The sequence below is a fragment of the Mesitornis unicolor genome, unplaced genomic scaffold, assembly GCF_000695765.1.
Source record: "Mesitornis unicolor isolate BGI_N332 unplaced genomic scaffold, ASM69576v1 scaffold13832, whole genome shotgun sequence".
Taxonomy (NCBI): Eukaryota; Metazoa; Chordata; class Aves; order Mesitornithiformes; family Mesitornithidae; genus Mesitornis; species Mesitornis unicolor.
In genome coordinates this window covers 45,075-58,113 of record NW_010168698.1, presented here as the reverse complement: position 1 = coordinate 58,113, position 13,039 = coordinate 45,075, and the positions used below count along the sequence as shown (strand labels likewise).

The window sequence follows — 13,039 nt, the reverse complement described above, 5'->3', positions numbered from 1 at the left end:
TTTATTAGCTTATATTTTTCCCTAAAAGCAAGGCCTCATGTACAGTGTAATTATCCAGCAGCGACGATTAACTGCATAATTCTCTTTTCTGTAAAACTGCTGTGTAAATTACTTTTCATTTCGCAAAAATGACTCGTCAGGCAATTTTGTGGAGGGTTTTTTGTTGTTTGTTTTTTTGTAAGTTCCCCTTTCCCAGCCACCCTCTCCATCACTGTGTCATGGTAATATCGTTAAATACTGCTGTGTATGATCTTGGTGCGAGCACTAAGCCCTACAGTGATTTCAGCAGGGAAAATTAAAGTGGTTTCCATGGTATTGCCCCTTCCACCACCAGACCTGATGAGCAAAACTTGCTGAGATGTCCTGCTCTTAGAGCAGGGATGTTTCTAGAGAAAATGGTCTTAATGACAAGATCAAGGAAACTTACAGGGTTGAGCTAGCTGTTGATTTCTCCTCCACTTCTTAACCTTTCAGATCACCTCAGCGGCCTGCATGGCCTATTCTTTGCTGTTGTCCCTTCCCCATTTGCCTTGGCAATGGCTCCTCACCCGTCCTCCAGCCTCCCGCTCCAAGACCGAGGAGCTCACCCACCACCTCCCCATGCCGTTAGGTATTTCCTCATGCTCCCTACACTCACCTTCTGGGCTAGATAATACTGAGATGACATGTTCTTGGGGGACTACAAAATACTCTTGAATTGGAAATGGTGATAAGAACCAGCCTACCTAGTCCTCTGATACGGAAGTCCTTCATTAAAGCTGCCATTTGGTTTTGAAAGGGCCTGTTTCACTGGTGTGTATGTGTAGGAATAGCTGACCAAAGTCTGAAATCCTTCCTACTGAGTCAGTCCAAGCAGACCCAGCAAACTGGCTGGTGTTTACCAAAAGCCCAGAAAAATGAACATTGGTATACAGTGGTTCTTGCTCTGGAATACCTACATTCTCTCCCTCTATCCATCTTCTGCTTTATAGCTTAAGAAAACTGGTAGTTTATGCGCCTTCAGCCTCTGAGGCGATTTCATGACCTTAATGTTTAATATCCATAAATGGCCTTTGTGAACCTGTCTAATCCTCCTTTGAGCCCATTTATTCTCTTGGCCTCTGCAGTGCACAGTGGCAATGAGTTTCAAGTGTGTGTTACATGAAAAAAACCACCACCAAAGTTCTTCCCTCTGTTCAGTTTAAGAAAAAAAACAGTGAATAGTCACTTCCTATTGTTAAATTTGTGGGTGTGCAGAGCTCTGCTATCTCCCCTCGGTTATCTCACAGATTTGGCATTCCCAGAGTAACGTGGTTATGGGCCAGCTGTCAAAGCTGTGGCTGAAATCATTTTCACGGGAGGGGAGTTTTCACTCTGTGCTCTTTTCTTGAGACCAAATTAATCCTAGATCTGCCATCATTTGAATCTGTTACTAAGAATAGGATGAGCTGAAGAAACATGCTTCCCGTGAACTATTCCATCACTCTTTACCTTCAGAACATCACTACAAATCATTGCTCGTGGCACAAATAGTTGCAAAGCGTGAAACTGCTGAAATGCCAGTCGTTTTATTGCTTCTAACGAGTTGGTAGCTTTTGCAGCCCTCTTTTTAAAGTATGACAAGGTGGTGCTTGTTGTTGTTCTGTTGCATGAGCTATTGGCATATCCCTGTAGAGCTCCTCATTGCTGCAGTACCAGGAACAAGTGGGATTACTGCACTAATTTTTCTAATTATTTCCAAATTTCTCTCTTTAGCTTGCATTTCTGGAGCTAATTTGTTGTCTTATTGTATTGTTTTATGTCTTTTTTTTTTTGCTTAATCCTATGCATCTGCAATTTCAGACATGTCCTTTGGCTAATGTTCTGCTTGCTGCTGCGAGTTACAGCAACGAGCAGGTGGAGTCAGATGAATAAGTATCTTTTATGATTAAAAAAAGTTGATTTAATGTCTAAAATGCAAATACATATCTTGCATTACATATTTTCCTGAGTTTTAGACTTTAACCACTTGTGTTTAAAAGGATCCTGATAGAGTTGTTTCCCTGGTTCTTCTAGTCACAGTGACCTTAACAACCAGTACTTTTGTTGACACATGGCTTGGTAAATAAAGGCTGAAATAGTAAATGGACTGTCCTCTTTGATGTGTTTCATAATGTTGTCCATCAGGCATTCGCAATACTGTTTTTAAATGTTTAATTATACTCAAAGTCATTAGAAATCTATTACATGTGTCTCACTTTGAAGGGAGAGAAGTAACCACTTCAATACACTCCTCCCCCACCCCCAATTCCACTGCAACATTGTGACTGATAGTCTTTTCTCTTATTAATTAGTTTTATTATCACAGCATAGAAATCACTGTCTCCGAATCTCCATAGGCCTTCGACTAGAGTGGCTGTCGATACTGAGGGCAGATTTTTGTGAGGCACCAGGGGACATTATTGTTCAGAGCACCATAAATCCTGTGTCTCCCCCTCTGTGTTTCAGTACACCCCTGTGCTGCAGAAGGGATTTACATCAGTGCATGCCCTAAAGAGTTGCTCCACATTAGCAATCCCTTCCACCTAATTGGAAGAAGAAGACACAAACGTGTTGCTTTGCAGCAAGGATCTGCTTAATTGTAGCAGAGGTAGGGCTGTAAACCATGCTAAGTCATAAAGGTCACAGCTTCTGTGAAAAGTTTCTCTATTAATAGTCTGAAAGTATTTTGTTTCTGCCGAGCTAGTGCTGAGAACCAAATTAGTCCCCCATTACAAGGCTGATCCGGTGAAGTCAAGGGTGTATCAGCATGCCCTGCGCTGCCTCCAGACGCCCTCCCCGGTCCCTCGCTCAGACTGCATTTTCATATATGTACGTGTGTGGCAAATGGGAGCAGAAAAATGAGTAGGCAATTTGTTGGGCAATCAACCAACCTGTAAAACAAATGAGTCTTTCCTCCCCCCTTTTTCTTTGCTCTTAAATACATTTCACAAACCACCACCTTTTTATCAATTGTGTGGAAATGCCTTGGTATCTCAGCGTCACCTGTTGCATTCAGTGTAACAGTTAAAGATATTACCACAGATAAATAAATATTCAGTGTTTGTCTTGGTATGAATCCTTTCACCAGTAAAGCAGATAGGTAGAGTTCATTCAGCATTTAATGGAGAGAGGTGGACATCTCCATCCCAGTTTAAAATGTATGTCTAAGATATGTCTAAGGTGAATTATCCCAAGACTTGCTGGTTTCTCCCTACATCAGTCTTCCTTTTGGCCATCAAAGGCGTCTAAGCAACCACTTAACTAAGAACAGAGCAAGAGAAGGAGTTTTGAAGAGGACAGACAAAATACAGAGAGAGGTGTAAGGTAAAAATACCATCCTGGAGAAAAAATCCTTTTTTGAAAATCAGTATGTGAATTCTAATCCTAAGTGCACCCAGTGAAAGCCACAAAAGTGGAGTTTGAAGGATGAATTATCTGGAATTATATAGACTTCTGTGTTCAGTAGGTATATGGGACCATGACTCGGGATTTCTTTTCTACCGTATACCACCCCTCTTATCTTAGATTTCTTATGCCCTGACTTCTAAGGACACTCCAATCACCAATATTTTCCATTCCAGATAATATCTAATCTAAAAAATATAGAAGTGATAAATTTAGGCAGTTAATTACTTTGTCATTCCTTTGTCTTTAAAATAGTAGCAACATTGTCCATCAGCCTCACTTGAGTATTGAGAGAATAAATTCATAAATCTGAACTCTGTTCAGGTGTTATGTTGATTCTCATAGTAAAACCTATGAATTATAGATAAACCTGATAATAATTGAGAAGAAAGAGAAGATGAAGGTTTACTCCTTTGCTTGTTCTCTTTTTGCTCCCTCTAATAGCACAGAAATGAATAGTTCATTACCGCAGTCCTAAGGGTGAGACCACTTGTGACTTCTGATGCTCTCATAAATTGTGTTGGGCTCTTGAGATACCATTTTTAAAGTGGCCGTGGTTCACTTGTCATTTCTGAATCATAATTGTGTTAGACCTGAAAGTAAAGATTTTAATCCCAGTGGTACAAGTGCACTTACGCAAGCAACCCTTGGCACCTTCAGGGAACATCTTTGACTTCCATGGGATCCCATGTGGACACAGGTCCAGCCATTTAGATCCAATTGTGGGATTTAATATTTAGATCCACCAATTTCAGTTTTTTACCCACATATGTAACACAGAACTATGTATATCAGTGATGGGTAGTTGGGACTTTGTGCTTAAAAAGCAGTGGGATAGTCTTAGTGTGGTCTTCTAGAAGACACAGTGTGTCTGGGGTGCTTCAGTTGTGACTTGACAAGGGATGTACATGGCTGGAAGTCTGTATTTGTTGACTTAGTATTTGAGTCCTTTAGCAATGATGTGACTTAGTGGTATTAGTTCTTTTCCAAAAGCGGCATGGATATAGCTTGATGGCGAATGAGCAAATCGAATGGGCAGAGACCAGTCCCTTTTTCTAGCCATGGGTTTTGGCCACTTCTCTTGTGTGTGTACCGATGTTGGGTGCTGGTGGGTCACTCTAGGGAGGGCAGTGCATGGGAGCTCCCTAACCTGCTGATGCATAGGGTTAGAGACACCGTTGGCTTGGGGTGAAGGGGAAGGAAAGCAAAACTGCTGCCTTTTTAGACACCTGTGGTTACATCGTTTCAGGTGCATGGCAAAACTGCACTGTCAGAAGTGTCATGTAATGAGCATCTAATTAGTAGTGGTGTAAAAGGCCTGCTCTGTATTCAGACTTCTTAAAATAGTCTCATCTTACAGCAGGGTGAGTCAGAGGCGAATTCACAAGTTAACTTGATTTCTTTGTTTCTTACGTGTTTCTGGGTTTCTTACAGTACTTTATGTCAGTTTGCTAGTCTTAAGTCCTTGTTTCTCCAAATCCTCGTTTCTCGTGTTTCTGTGCTTCTCAGAAAAGTGCGTTTTCTGACTGCAGCCAGAGAAAGGTGAGGATGAAGATAACTACTGGAGATTATTTTTATAGCCTTTATCATTCCACAAGACCATGTGTATGCCTCACAGCAAGGCAGCTTGGTCCACGCTTAACTTCAGCTTCACCAGCCTTAGGATATTTGGGGCCTCAGAATGGGATGTAGGGAACTGAAGTGTGTGGTTTTTATGTAGAAAAAAGAAGTCCATCAGTTGTGAAGATAGCACAAATATATCCCTAGGATACAATGCTAAGATGCTGATGTGCCAGAACAGCGCATTAAGTACCCCTCAGCAGTAACTATTCCAAAAGGCAGTGTCCTGAGTGGTCTCCAATGCCCCTATATGTCCTTACCAGCAGAAATAAGACCACGTTAACTTGTGTATGTGGGAATCCTCAATATGCTGACAGTAAATGTGAGCTTAAAGCCTAATAGCTTGGTTTTGAAAACACATTTGTGGGTAACTGCGCAGAGGGGACTGAGCCAGCTGAACTGGAATTGTTTCCCCAAATAGAGTTGCTTGTGTCTTGAGAGCTCGCAGAATCAGCCTCTAATTGCAACAGTTTACAGATATTCATGCATGCATGCATGGACTTTCAGAAGTGTCTTTAAAGATATTTCTGTATTTCTGTTTGATTCACGTGGGTGACAGAGATGTGGATCATGTCAAAGAGCATGAGAAATACTGGAGCTGGAGGAGGTGCAGTACCCTAATACCCATGACGGGGGAAGACATTAGCAACAGGGTGGAGGAAGGACACACGTATTAAAATACAGAGGCTTGTCAAGACTGGTGACTGAGTGGCAAAACTAAATGCAAATATTAGGAGAAGGGAGAAAGAAAAGAAGTTCAAACAAGGTGTTTTAGCTTGAGCAAAAGCTTTCCTTATGTGTTAAGTTTTACGACACATGAAGTAGCCTCGGCTCATCTGATAAACTCCAGCAGCACCGTGTCAGCAGACTGTGCCCGAAGGGAGATATTTGTAAAATTGTTCAGTGCTTTAAAGCCATGTTCTTCAGGCAGACTTTTTTCTCGGTTCAAAGTTATTATGAAATGGCACCTTTTTGTTCCGTTTCTTCTGTGCCTTTTGCTTTTCTCCGTCCTTTGCCCCTTTCCTTTCTATCCGAGGGGCTGTTGTTAGACGAGAAGAATCGCTGTTTTTCTAACATTTCTCCAGGTGACTGATAGGGGAAGGGGGAGGGGAAACAAAATCTTCCTTTCTGATTTTTCTCACTTCAGGCGTCAATTATTCTGTGTGCTTTGAAGAGCCGTGTTGCTGAACTGCAGGAATGGCCTGGTTTCTGCTGGTGAAAATGCCTTCCAGTCATCTGCCCCAAAAGCACTGAAGTCTTTATTTGGGGGGAAGAGAAGGAAATAGAGAATTATTTGAAGGGTTAAGGAACAAAGACCAGGAAACTAAGGAAAGAGAAAACTAAAAACTAAAGGAGACTGCTGCCATCTAGAGTCGAGTCTTAAGGTTGATTGTGTTTTCAGGAGTGGCATTCAGTTGATGTACATGTGAGCACAATGGTAGAGGAAAACCCCTCAGGGCTATAGAATTACTTTCTTTGCTTTTCATTTCAGTGGGAGTAGTGGGAACTTCTCAAAGTATTTTGGAATTTTAATAAGTGCCTTTTTGTGTACAGGTCATTAGATATATTAATTCTGATTACAATTTTCTAATAGCATATAAAAATTGAGAAATAACATAGTGCTGAAAGGAGGACAACAGTTTGGAAGTAGGTACACATTTAGAGGAGGCAACAGAAAGTTGTAACCAAGCTGGATACAGATAACTGAGACTGAAAACTTTCCCTTCAATGTACTCAATATGATGCACTTTTCATTCAAATCTGTGATATTGCTCAGATATGCTGAGCAGCAAGATGTAGGTTTTACTTTTTTCGTATTTAAAAAAAAATAATTTTGAAATATAATGTTGTTAAATTCCAAACTTCATGTGATGATCAAGTTGTAGAGGGGTTTTGAGCTTTCTTTAAAATACTAATTTGGAGCACAAACTGTGTAATATGAAGATCAATCTGAAAAAGTACGTGTGTAGAAGCTAACCAAGCTGGTTAGAAGCTAAGCTTTCTCTCCAGAGAGAAAGAGAGAAAACAGATTACTGGATTTTCATTAGTTCAAACCCTGGAGAGATTTAGGACAACAAATTACTAATTGAATTAAAATATGTTTAGCTTTTAAAATTCTCCATTTTTATAGCATAAGCAGGTACCTTTTTAAGGTAACTTCCAAACGTGAACAAGTCACTCTGGCATCCTACTTTGCTTTTAGACTTTAAAAATTAATTACATTTCTGGAGTGGCATGGTCTCTTCTTAACTTTCCGACCATTCATTTGACCTGAATGTTAGACTCTTCTATGCCATTTCCTGGCTGTATTCCTGCAAGCAGTTAGGCTGAAGCAAATTTGATTTAGAAGAGGGCATGTAAAGATGCTATCTGAAGTATCGTCTGTATTAGGACTTACTAACTGACAAACATCTTTTTGTTTGTTTTTGCTTGATGTAAAAAGTCTACTCCTTATTTTCCAAGTTGATTGCAGTCTTCTTTGCAAGGGCTTGCAGAGTGTCCTGGGAGTATGGATGGAAGAGTAACCTGTGTGTATGTAGAAGGGCATGCACAGAGGGGCTATTCCTACTGCAGCGTCGCAGGGCTTTTCTCACTGCCCTTGTCTCCTTTCCCTCAGAGGTTTCTCCAGTGTCAGCCTCTCAGGCCCTGGTGTGGCACCATCCTGGAAGGCAGCGCTCAGATCAGGTGGTGGCATATGGGGAGGTGGGTGAAGAAGATCCAGTTGGTTGCAGTAAAGCTGTGGCTTTTTACTTACAAATCACAAATAGGAACTGCTTATTTGTTTTATAGGCTTTTCCCCCTTCTAATTACAACTGGAAATCAGGATTACTGACCTTAGTCTGGATGGCTTTTGTACTACCTTGAACTGAGATGGTGACAGCTTTTGTCCTGTCTCACATTTGGTACCCTCACGTGTCTGGTTCTCCTTTGCCATTCCCTCTGCCCCTGGTTGTCCGGTTTTGCAGTCCAATGGGAAGACCCCTTGATGGGTTCTTCTGTGAGGAGAACCTCTTTGCCAGTCTCTTCTCTCCTGGCAAGGCAGCGCCCCACTGAAGTCTGAGTTTGCAGGAGCAAGCAAACACTGTAGATGAGATACCTCTGATCTCCTGGGTCCAAGGCAAGCAGAAGCTCCTGATCTAGTGTTTTCCTTAGGGCTGTGAAGCAGGCGGCCTCACAGCACAGCCTCTGCATAGAGCAGCACGTCCCATCCAGTTCCTGAAGGTGTCAGAAATCTCATTGCGTCCTTGAAGGAGAAGAGGTACGGCGCTTGATGCAGAAAGGGTAACAGGCTATCCCAAACTGAACCTATGTGAATGTCCCATGTGCGTCTTGCAGGGTGGTGGAACGGCGTCATTCCCTCGGTGGGTTGCAGATGGAGGCAAAGGAAGGAGGACAACCATCAGGGCTGGGCTCAACATGGCATACACAAGCTCAAAATATTGTGCCCTAATATTTGGTTCTGGGTGTACTTTCAGAATAGAAACCTTTTCCCATTACAGCATCCTTACGTCTTTTCGTCACTGTTGCATCCTACTTCTAGAGCCTTGATACAACTGTTAATTAGCAAAAACAGTTTACACATTTCCATTCTCTATATAAATTACTATGTTTCATTTATCCTCCTTTTCACTTGTGTCACTTGATGCTATTTTAATTTTCAGCTATTCAGATTTTCATCTCTTGGTTTTAGCCAATTAAATGTGCAAACACACTTTCTGTTTGGGAACCACCTTTTAGCTGTTCTATATAGAGACATTTGTGTCTGTACGTGCAGCACTGTCTAATTTCAAATCAGAAAGTGCTCTTTGTCCTTTCCTGTGGCTCTGGCAGCATTTCTCTGACCTCGGAACAGAGAGGAATATGATTCTGTTTTCATGGAAGTTCAGCTTAGGATCAAACATTTCACACACTTTGATAAATCTGCTCAGCCACTTTTTAAAAAGAAGGCTGTCAAAAAGCGCTTTATAGTTTTACTCTTCCTTTTTGTTCGCAGTTCTTTGAATTATCCTATTCCGAGTCTTGAAAATAACTTCACATCCGTTAGTAGTTTTGTCTTTTTCCATCTTCCCCCAGTATGCTCTTGTCTTGTTATTGCAGCCCAGACGCAACTATTAAGAAGCGGTTAAATTCACGAAGTATGTGAACTCTTTTTTCCTTCATCTCCTTTGAACTGCTTGATCTCTGTATTTAATTCCGAGGTCTGAAATGAAACCCTGGCACTGTATCTTTACCTTGCTCAATTCTCCACAGCTCTGAGAGGAGAATGAGACCTACGGCAGATTACTCGCGCTATTTTCCTTTGTAGTTGCTGCAATTAAGAAGATTCGCCAAAAACTTTTTGAGGGTTTTGGGAGGGATTAAAATTCTCTGCTTGCTGGTCTAACATGATTACCTTTTCCAATCTCCTTTTCCCTCTTCTGGTTTAATAGAGTTTTAAACTAACACAATATTTCTGTTTACTTTCTTATTTGGACATAAGCATTGCAGAATTTATGAGCAGGGTCTGGGTTTGAAAAAAGGTAGATTAGTTTGCTTGTATTCTCTGATGGATTGGGCATTTAGTCATTGATGCATTCATTGCATTCTTCAAAGCAGAGTTTTACATGGAAGAAAATGTGGAGGGGAAGAATCTTCCACACAGGAGGTATTTACCTGGTTTTTAAATTTCTGGATGTTTTCTTCATTCTTTATGCTGGCAATTCCATCTACCCTGATGTATTATACAATGACTTTTTGTATGTGGCATCCACAGAGTGTAACATCATTAGATTACACACACAGCATATGGGTCTCATCCTGTAAATGCTGCTGTCACGCTTCTTCGCTGAGAGTATAGCATTTTTTGAGGGCACTGTGCTGCATTCGGTACATTTCCAAACCTGAGCAAGACCTGAGAGGAGCAGCAAACTGCTTACATTGCTGGAGGGATCAGCTAAGAGGGCAGAGTAAAAGAGTCATATACGTCTGGCTTGACTAAACAGCAGTTCAGGGGAGTGAGCATCGTGTCTTGGAAATGGAGAGGGAGAAGATGGAGCAAGAAAGAGTCAATTAAGGCTGTACATGAATGTATTAGGTAAAAGCGGCAGCAGCAGATTAATTTAATCTATTTAACCCTCCGTTTAGAAACTTTCTGCCAGCATCTTTCCTATACAGCACAGTGGGAAAAAAACCCTTTAGAATATGTAAATGAAGCAAAAAAAGCCCTTTACGAGTGGGAACCAGAAGAAAGTGTGACAGAGAGCTCTCAGTTTGTCAGGTGTTACATTTGGGGGAATCTCTCAGGCCTGCTGTAAGGAGTAGTTTGCGTGGCTGCTGCTGCTTTGCATGGTTTATTCTACCTCCCCCTTTCTCCTGTCAACACGTCCTGTAGGACCTTTTTATTACTGGTGATGTCCCCATGCAGTTGCCTCCAGGGGAGAGGACAAGGTGTCAGGTGAAGCACATGTAATTCACAATTCTGCTACGTTGCCATTGGTGTTGTCCGTGCAGGCGAAAAGAACATGACCCATGCTGTGTGCATGCCTCCTCTTAATTTCTCTTATCAGTGGTTATGCTCGTGGCCTGGGCAGTGTTGGTTGTAGGCCTAAACCCAGCAGAGCTGCAAAGGGAGTAAGGAGGGATAGGTGAAATTATGGCTCCATGGAAATCAGTCGGGGGTTGCTGGCCAGTATGACCAGAGTTTCTCCCTGAAACAGTGATGCGTTAGTGGAGTTTTCTTCTTGTAAGTTGGCTCTTCTGCATTTCATTATTTCAGCCCTTAGAGATTTTACTCTTTTAATATAATAATTTTTTTCCCCCAGGTGCTTGCTGAACAGTTCTTGACCAAGATGCCCTCTTAGATTTTGGTTAGCGCAAGTAAAAAAATATTTATATTACTGTGTCTCCACTTAAATAGGCACTACTGTCCTTGAAACGTCAAATATAATATGACATGTCAATTATTGTGTGTCAAGCACATGATGTATTTTCAGCCCCTGTTGATTTAGATGGGCTTTGACGTGTGCTTGACATATTCTAATGGTGCTTCTTCAGTTCAGTGAATGTCTTGAAAACAACATTGAATGGCACATAAATCACAGCACCACCTTTTCTGGGGATGTTTGCCAGAACATGAAGTAGCGGCTTTGCACTTCTGCAAGCATTCAGTCAATAACTGCTCTCCTGTCCCAGAGCTGGGAGCCTGCAGTTCCTGCCAGGTTTGCCAGCAGGGCACAGGCAGCCTGCTCACGAACCCGCTATACTCAAGGACTTTTTAATCATTACTTTGGAAAAAGAAAACATAGTCTTTTTCTAGGAGATCGCTTATAAATCTTATACCAGTATTCGGCTCGCAGTGTGCCTGGTGATGTGTGTGTGATACGGAAGCGTGCGGCAGGACTGTAGGCCTGATCACCACGTAGCATTAGTTGGGATTTCTCCCTCACCAAACTCACCTAAAATTTGTATGTAGAATAAGGATGAAACAGTCTCTCCAAGCATAATTGCAAACAGTAAGTAGCATTTTCTGACTGCTAACAGGATGAGAAATGAGGAGAGGTTACCTTTCTTATACTATATACTTTCGTTAGTTCTGTTTAGTGCTAGTGTTTACTCTTCTGCCTGGAAAATGTGCATGTTCATACAAGCATGTGGTTCAGCCACTTCCCAGAAAGATGATACACCTAAGGTGGTAGGAGGAAGAGAAGTTGGAGGGACAGCACCCCAATACTTTTCCAATTGAGAACTAAACCACACAGAGACTATGGGACTGGACTAAGGACATCTGGGAAACCAGTTGCAGCACGCTGGAGCCCCGGGCCACGCTGTCCTCCTTTCCTAACATTTGCTGCTGTTTCTAACACATTACTTTAATGTGAAGCTGTGCTTTTAATTTAGGTACGCTTTCAAATGGTGGTGTTGAGTAAGACAGGCTCTGAAATAATATGAGACTTCATTATACTGTCATCTTTCAAAATGGCTTTTAAATCTAGTGCTTTGAGATGGGTAGAGTTGGGCTTCAGCCCTTCAGAAAACAAAGTTCACCCATGGCACTTCAATGTAAACCACATCTCTGCTCTTTGAACTCCAGAAGCTGACATGAAAGCAGCTTGTCATAAAAAACAGCTGAATACTGGGCCTTTTGTTGTTGTTGGTCAGTTTTCTGTTACAGAAATGAGGTAGTGGGATTTACCATCCTGATGTTCAACAGAGAGCAGTGCAGTATGCCTGCCAGTTTGGCTGAGATTCTGTAATTTCATATACCGTCACCCTGCCTGCCTTGCCTTTTCCAGAGAAGGTTTGTCTCACAAAAAGACAAGAGAGTTCTGCCTGCCGGGCCACCAAAAAGGTTAAAGATGTTTTGGAAACTACTGCAATTTACTGAACACAAAACGCACTGAAATTTTGTAGGAAAGACCATAACAAGAACAAGAAATAACTGGACAGTGAACACAGCATTTTTAACGCTACCTCCAATGAATGCATTGGCAGATGCGCTCCCAGCTTTATTCTGCGCCTGCTGCAGGACAAGCAGTGGGGTGGGTGTCCCTGTCCACATCCTCCACCTTCCTCTTGCATGCAAAGAGAGGAACTTTGTCGTGCCTCAAGATACTTCTACATCACATTTAATTAACCTATTTCCTATTCAAAAATCCATTGTATTTGTATTCAAGACTTCTCTACTTCCATTTCTGTAATAAGCTGGATTGTATTTGAGTGGTCAGATGTGAGACTTAAATGAGAAATTGATTTTGTGGCTGCTGGTACAGCTGATAGGAAACTCAGAATGGACCTCCACTTAACCAGGCAGAGGGGGAAGAGGTGAGCTTGGAGATGGGAGTTTCCAAAGAGGATTCAGGGGTGTAATTGAAGTGAATGCAGCTCTGATGTCTCCCTCCACCTGCCCAACACTTCTTACTTACTGTAGTTACACTGATACCATTCTGTCATGCTGGGAGTTTTGGATTCGTTTTTTTTTCTGTGCCTCTTCCAAATGAACAATTGTGACAGCAAAACGCTTTGATAATTATCCCTT

The 13,039-nt window shown here is 41.8% G+C and overlaps 1 protein-coding gene across 1 annotated transcript in view; it reads left to right on the top strand.

Annotated features, from left to right (window-relative positions):
• KLF12 (Kruppel-like factor 12) overlaps positions 1-13,039 on the top strand; it is a 155,468-nt gene that overhangs the window by 113,345 nt on the left and 29,084 nt on the right. The window contains 1 exon segment of the mRNA XM_010179117.1: positions 2,014-2,024. Within this exon segment, the coding sequence (XP_010177419.1) occupies positions 2,014-2,024 (11 nt within the window).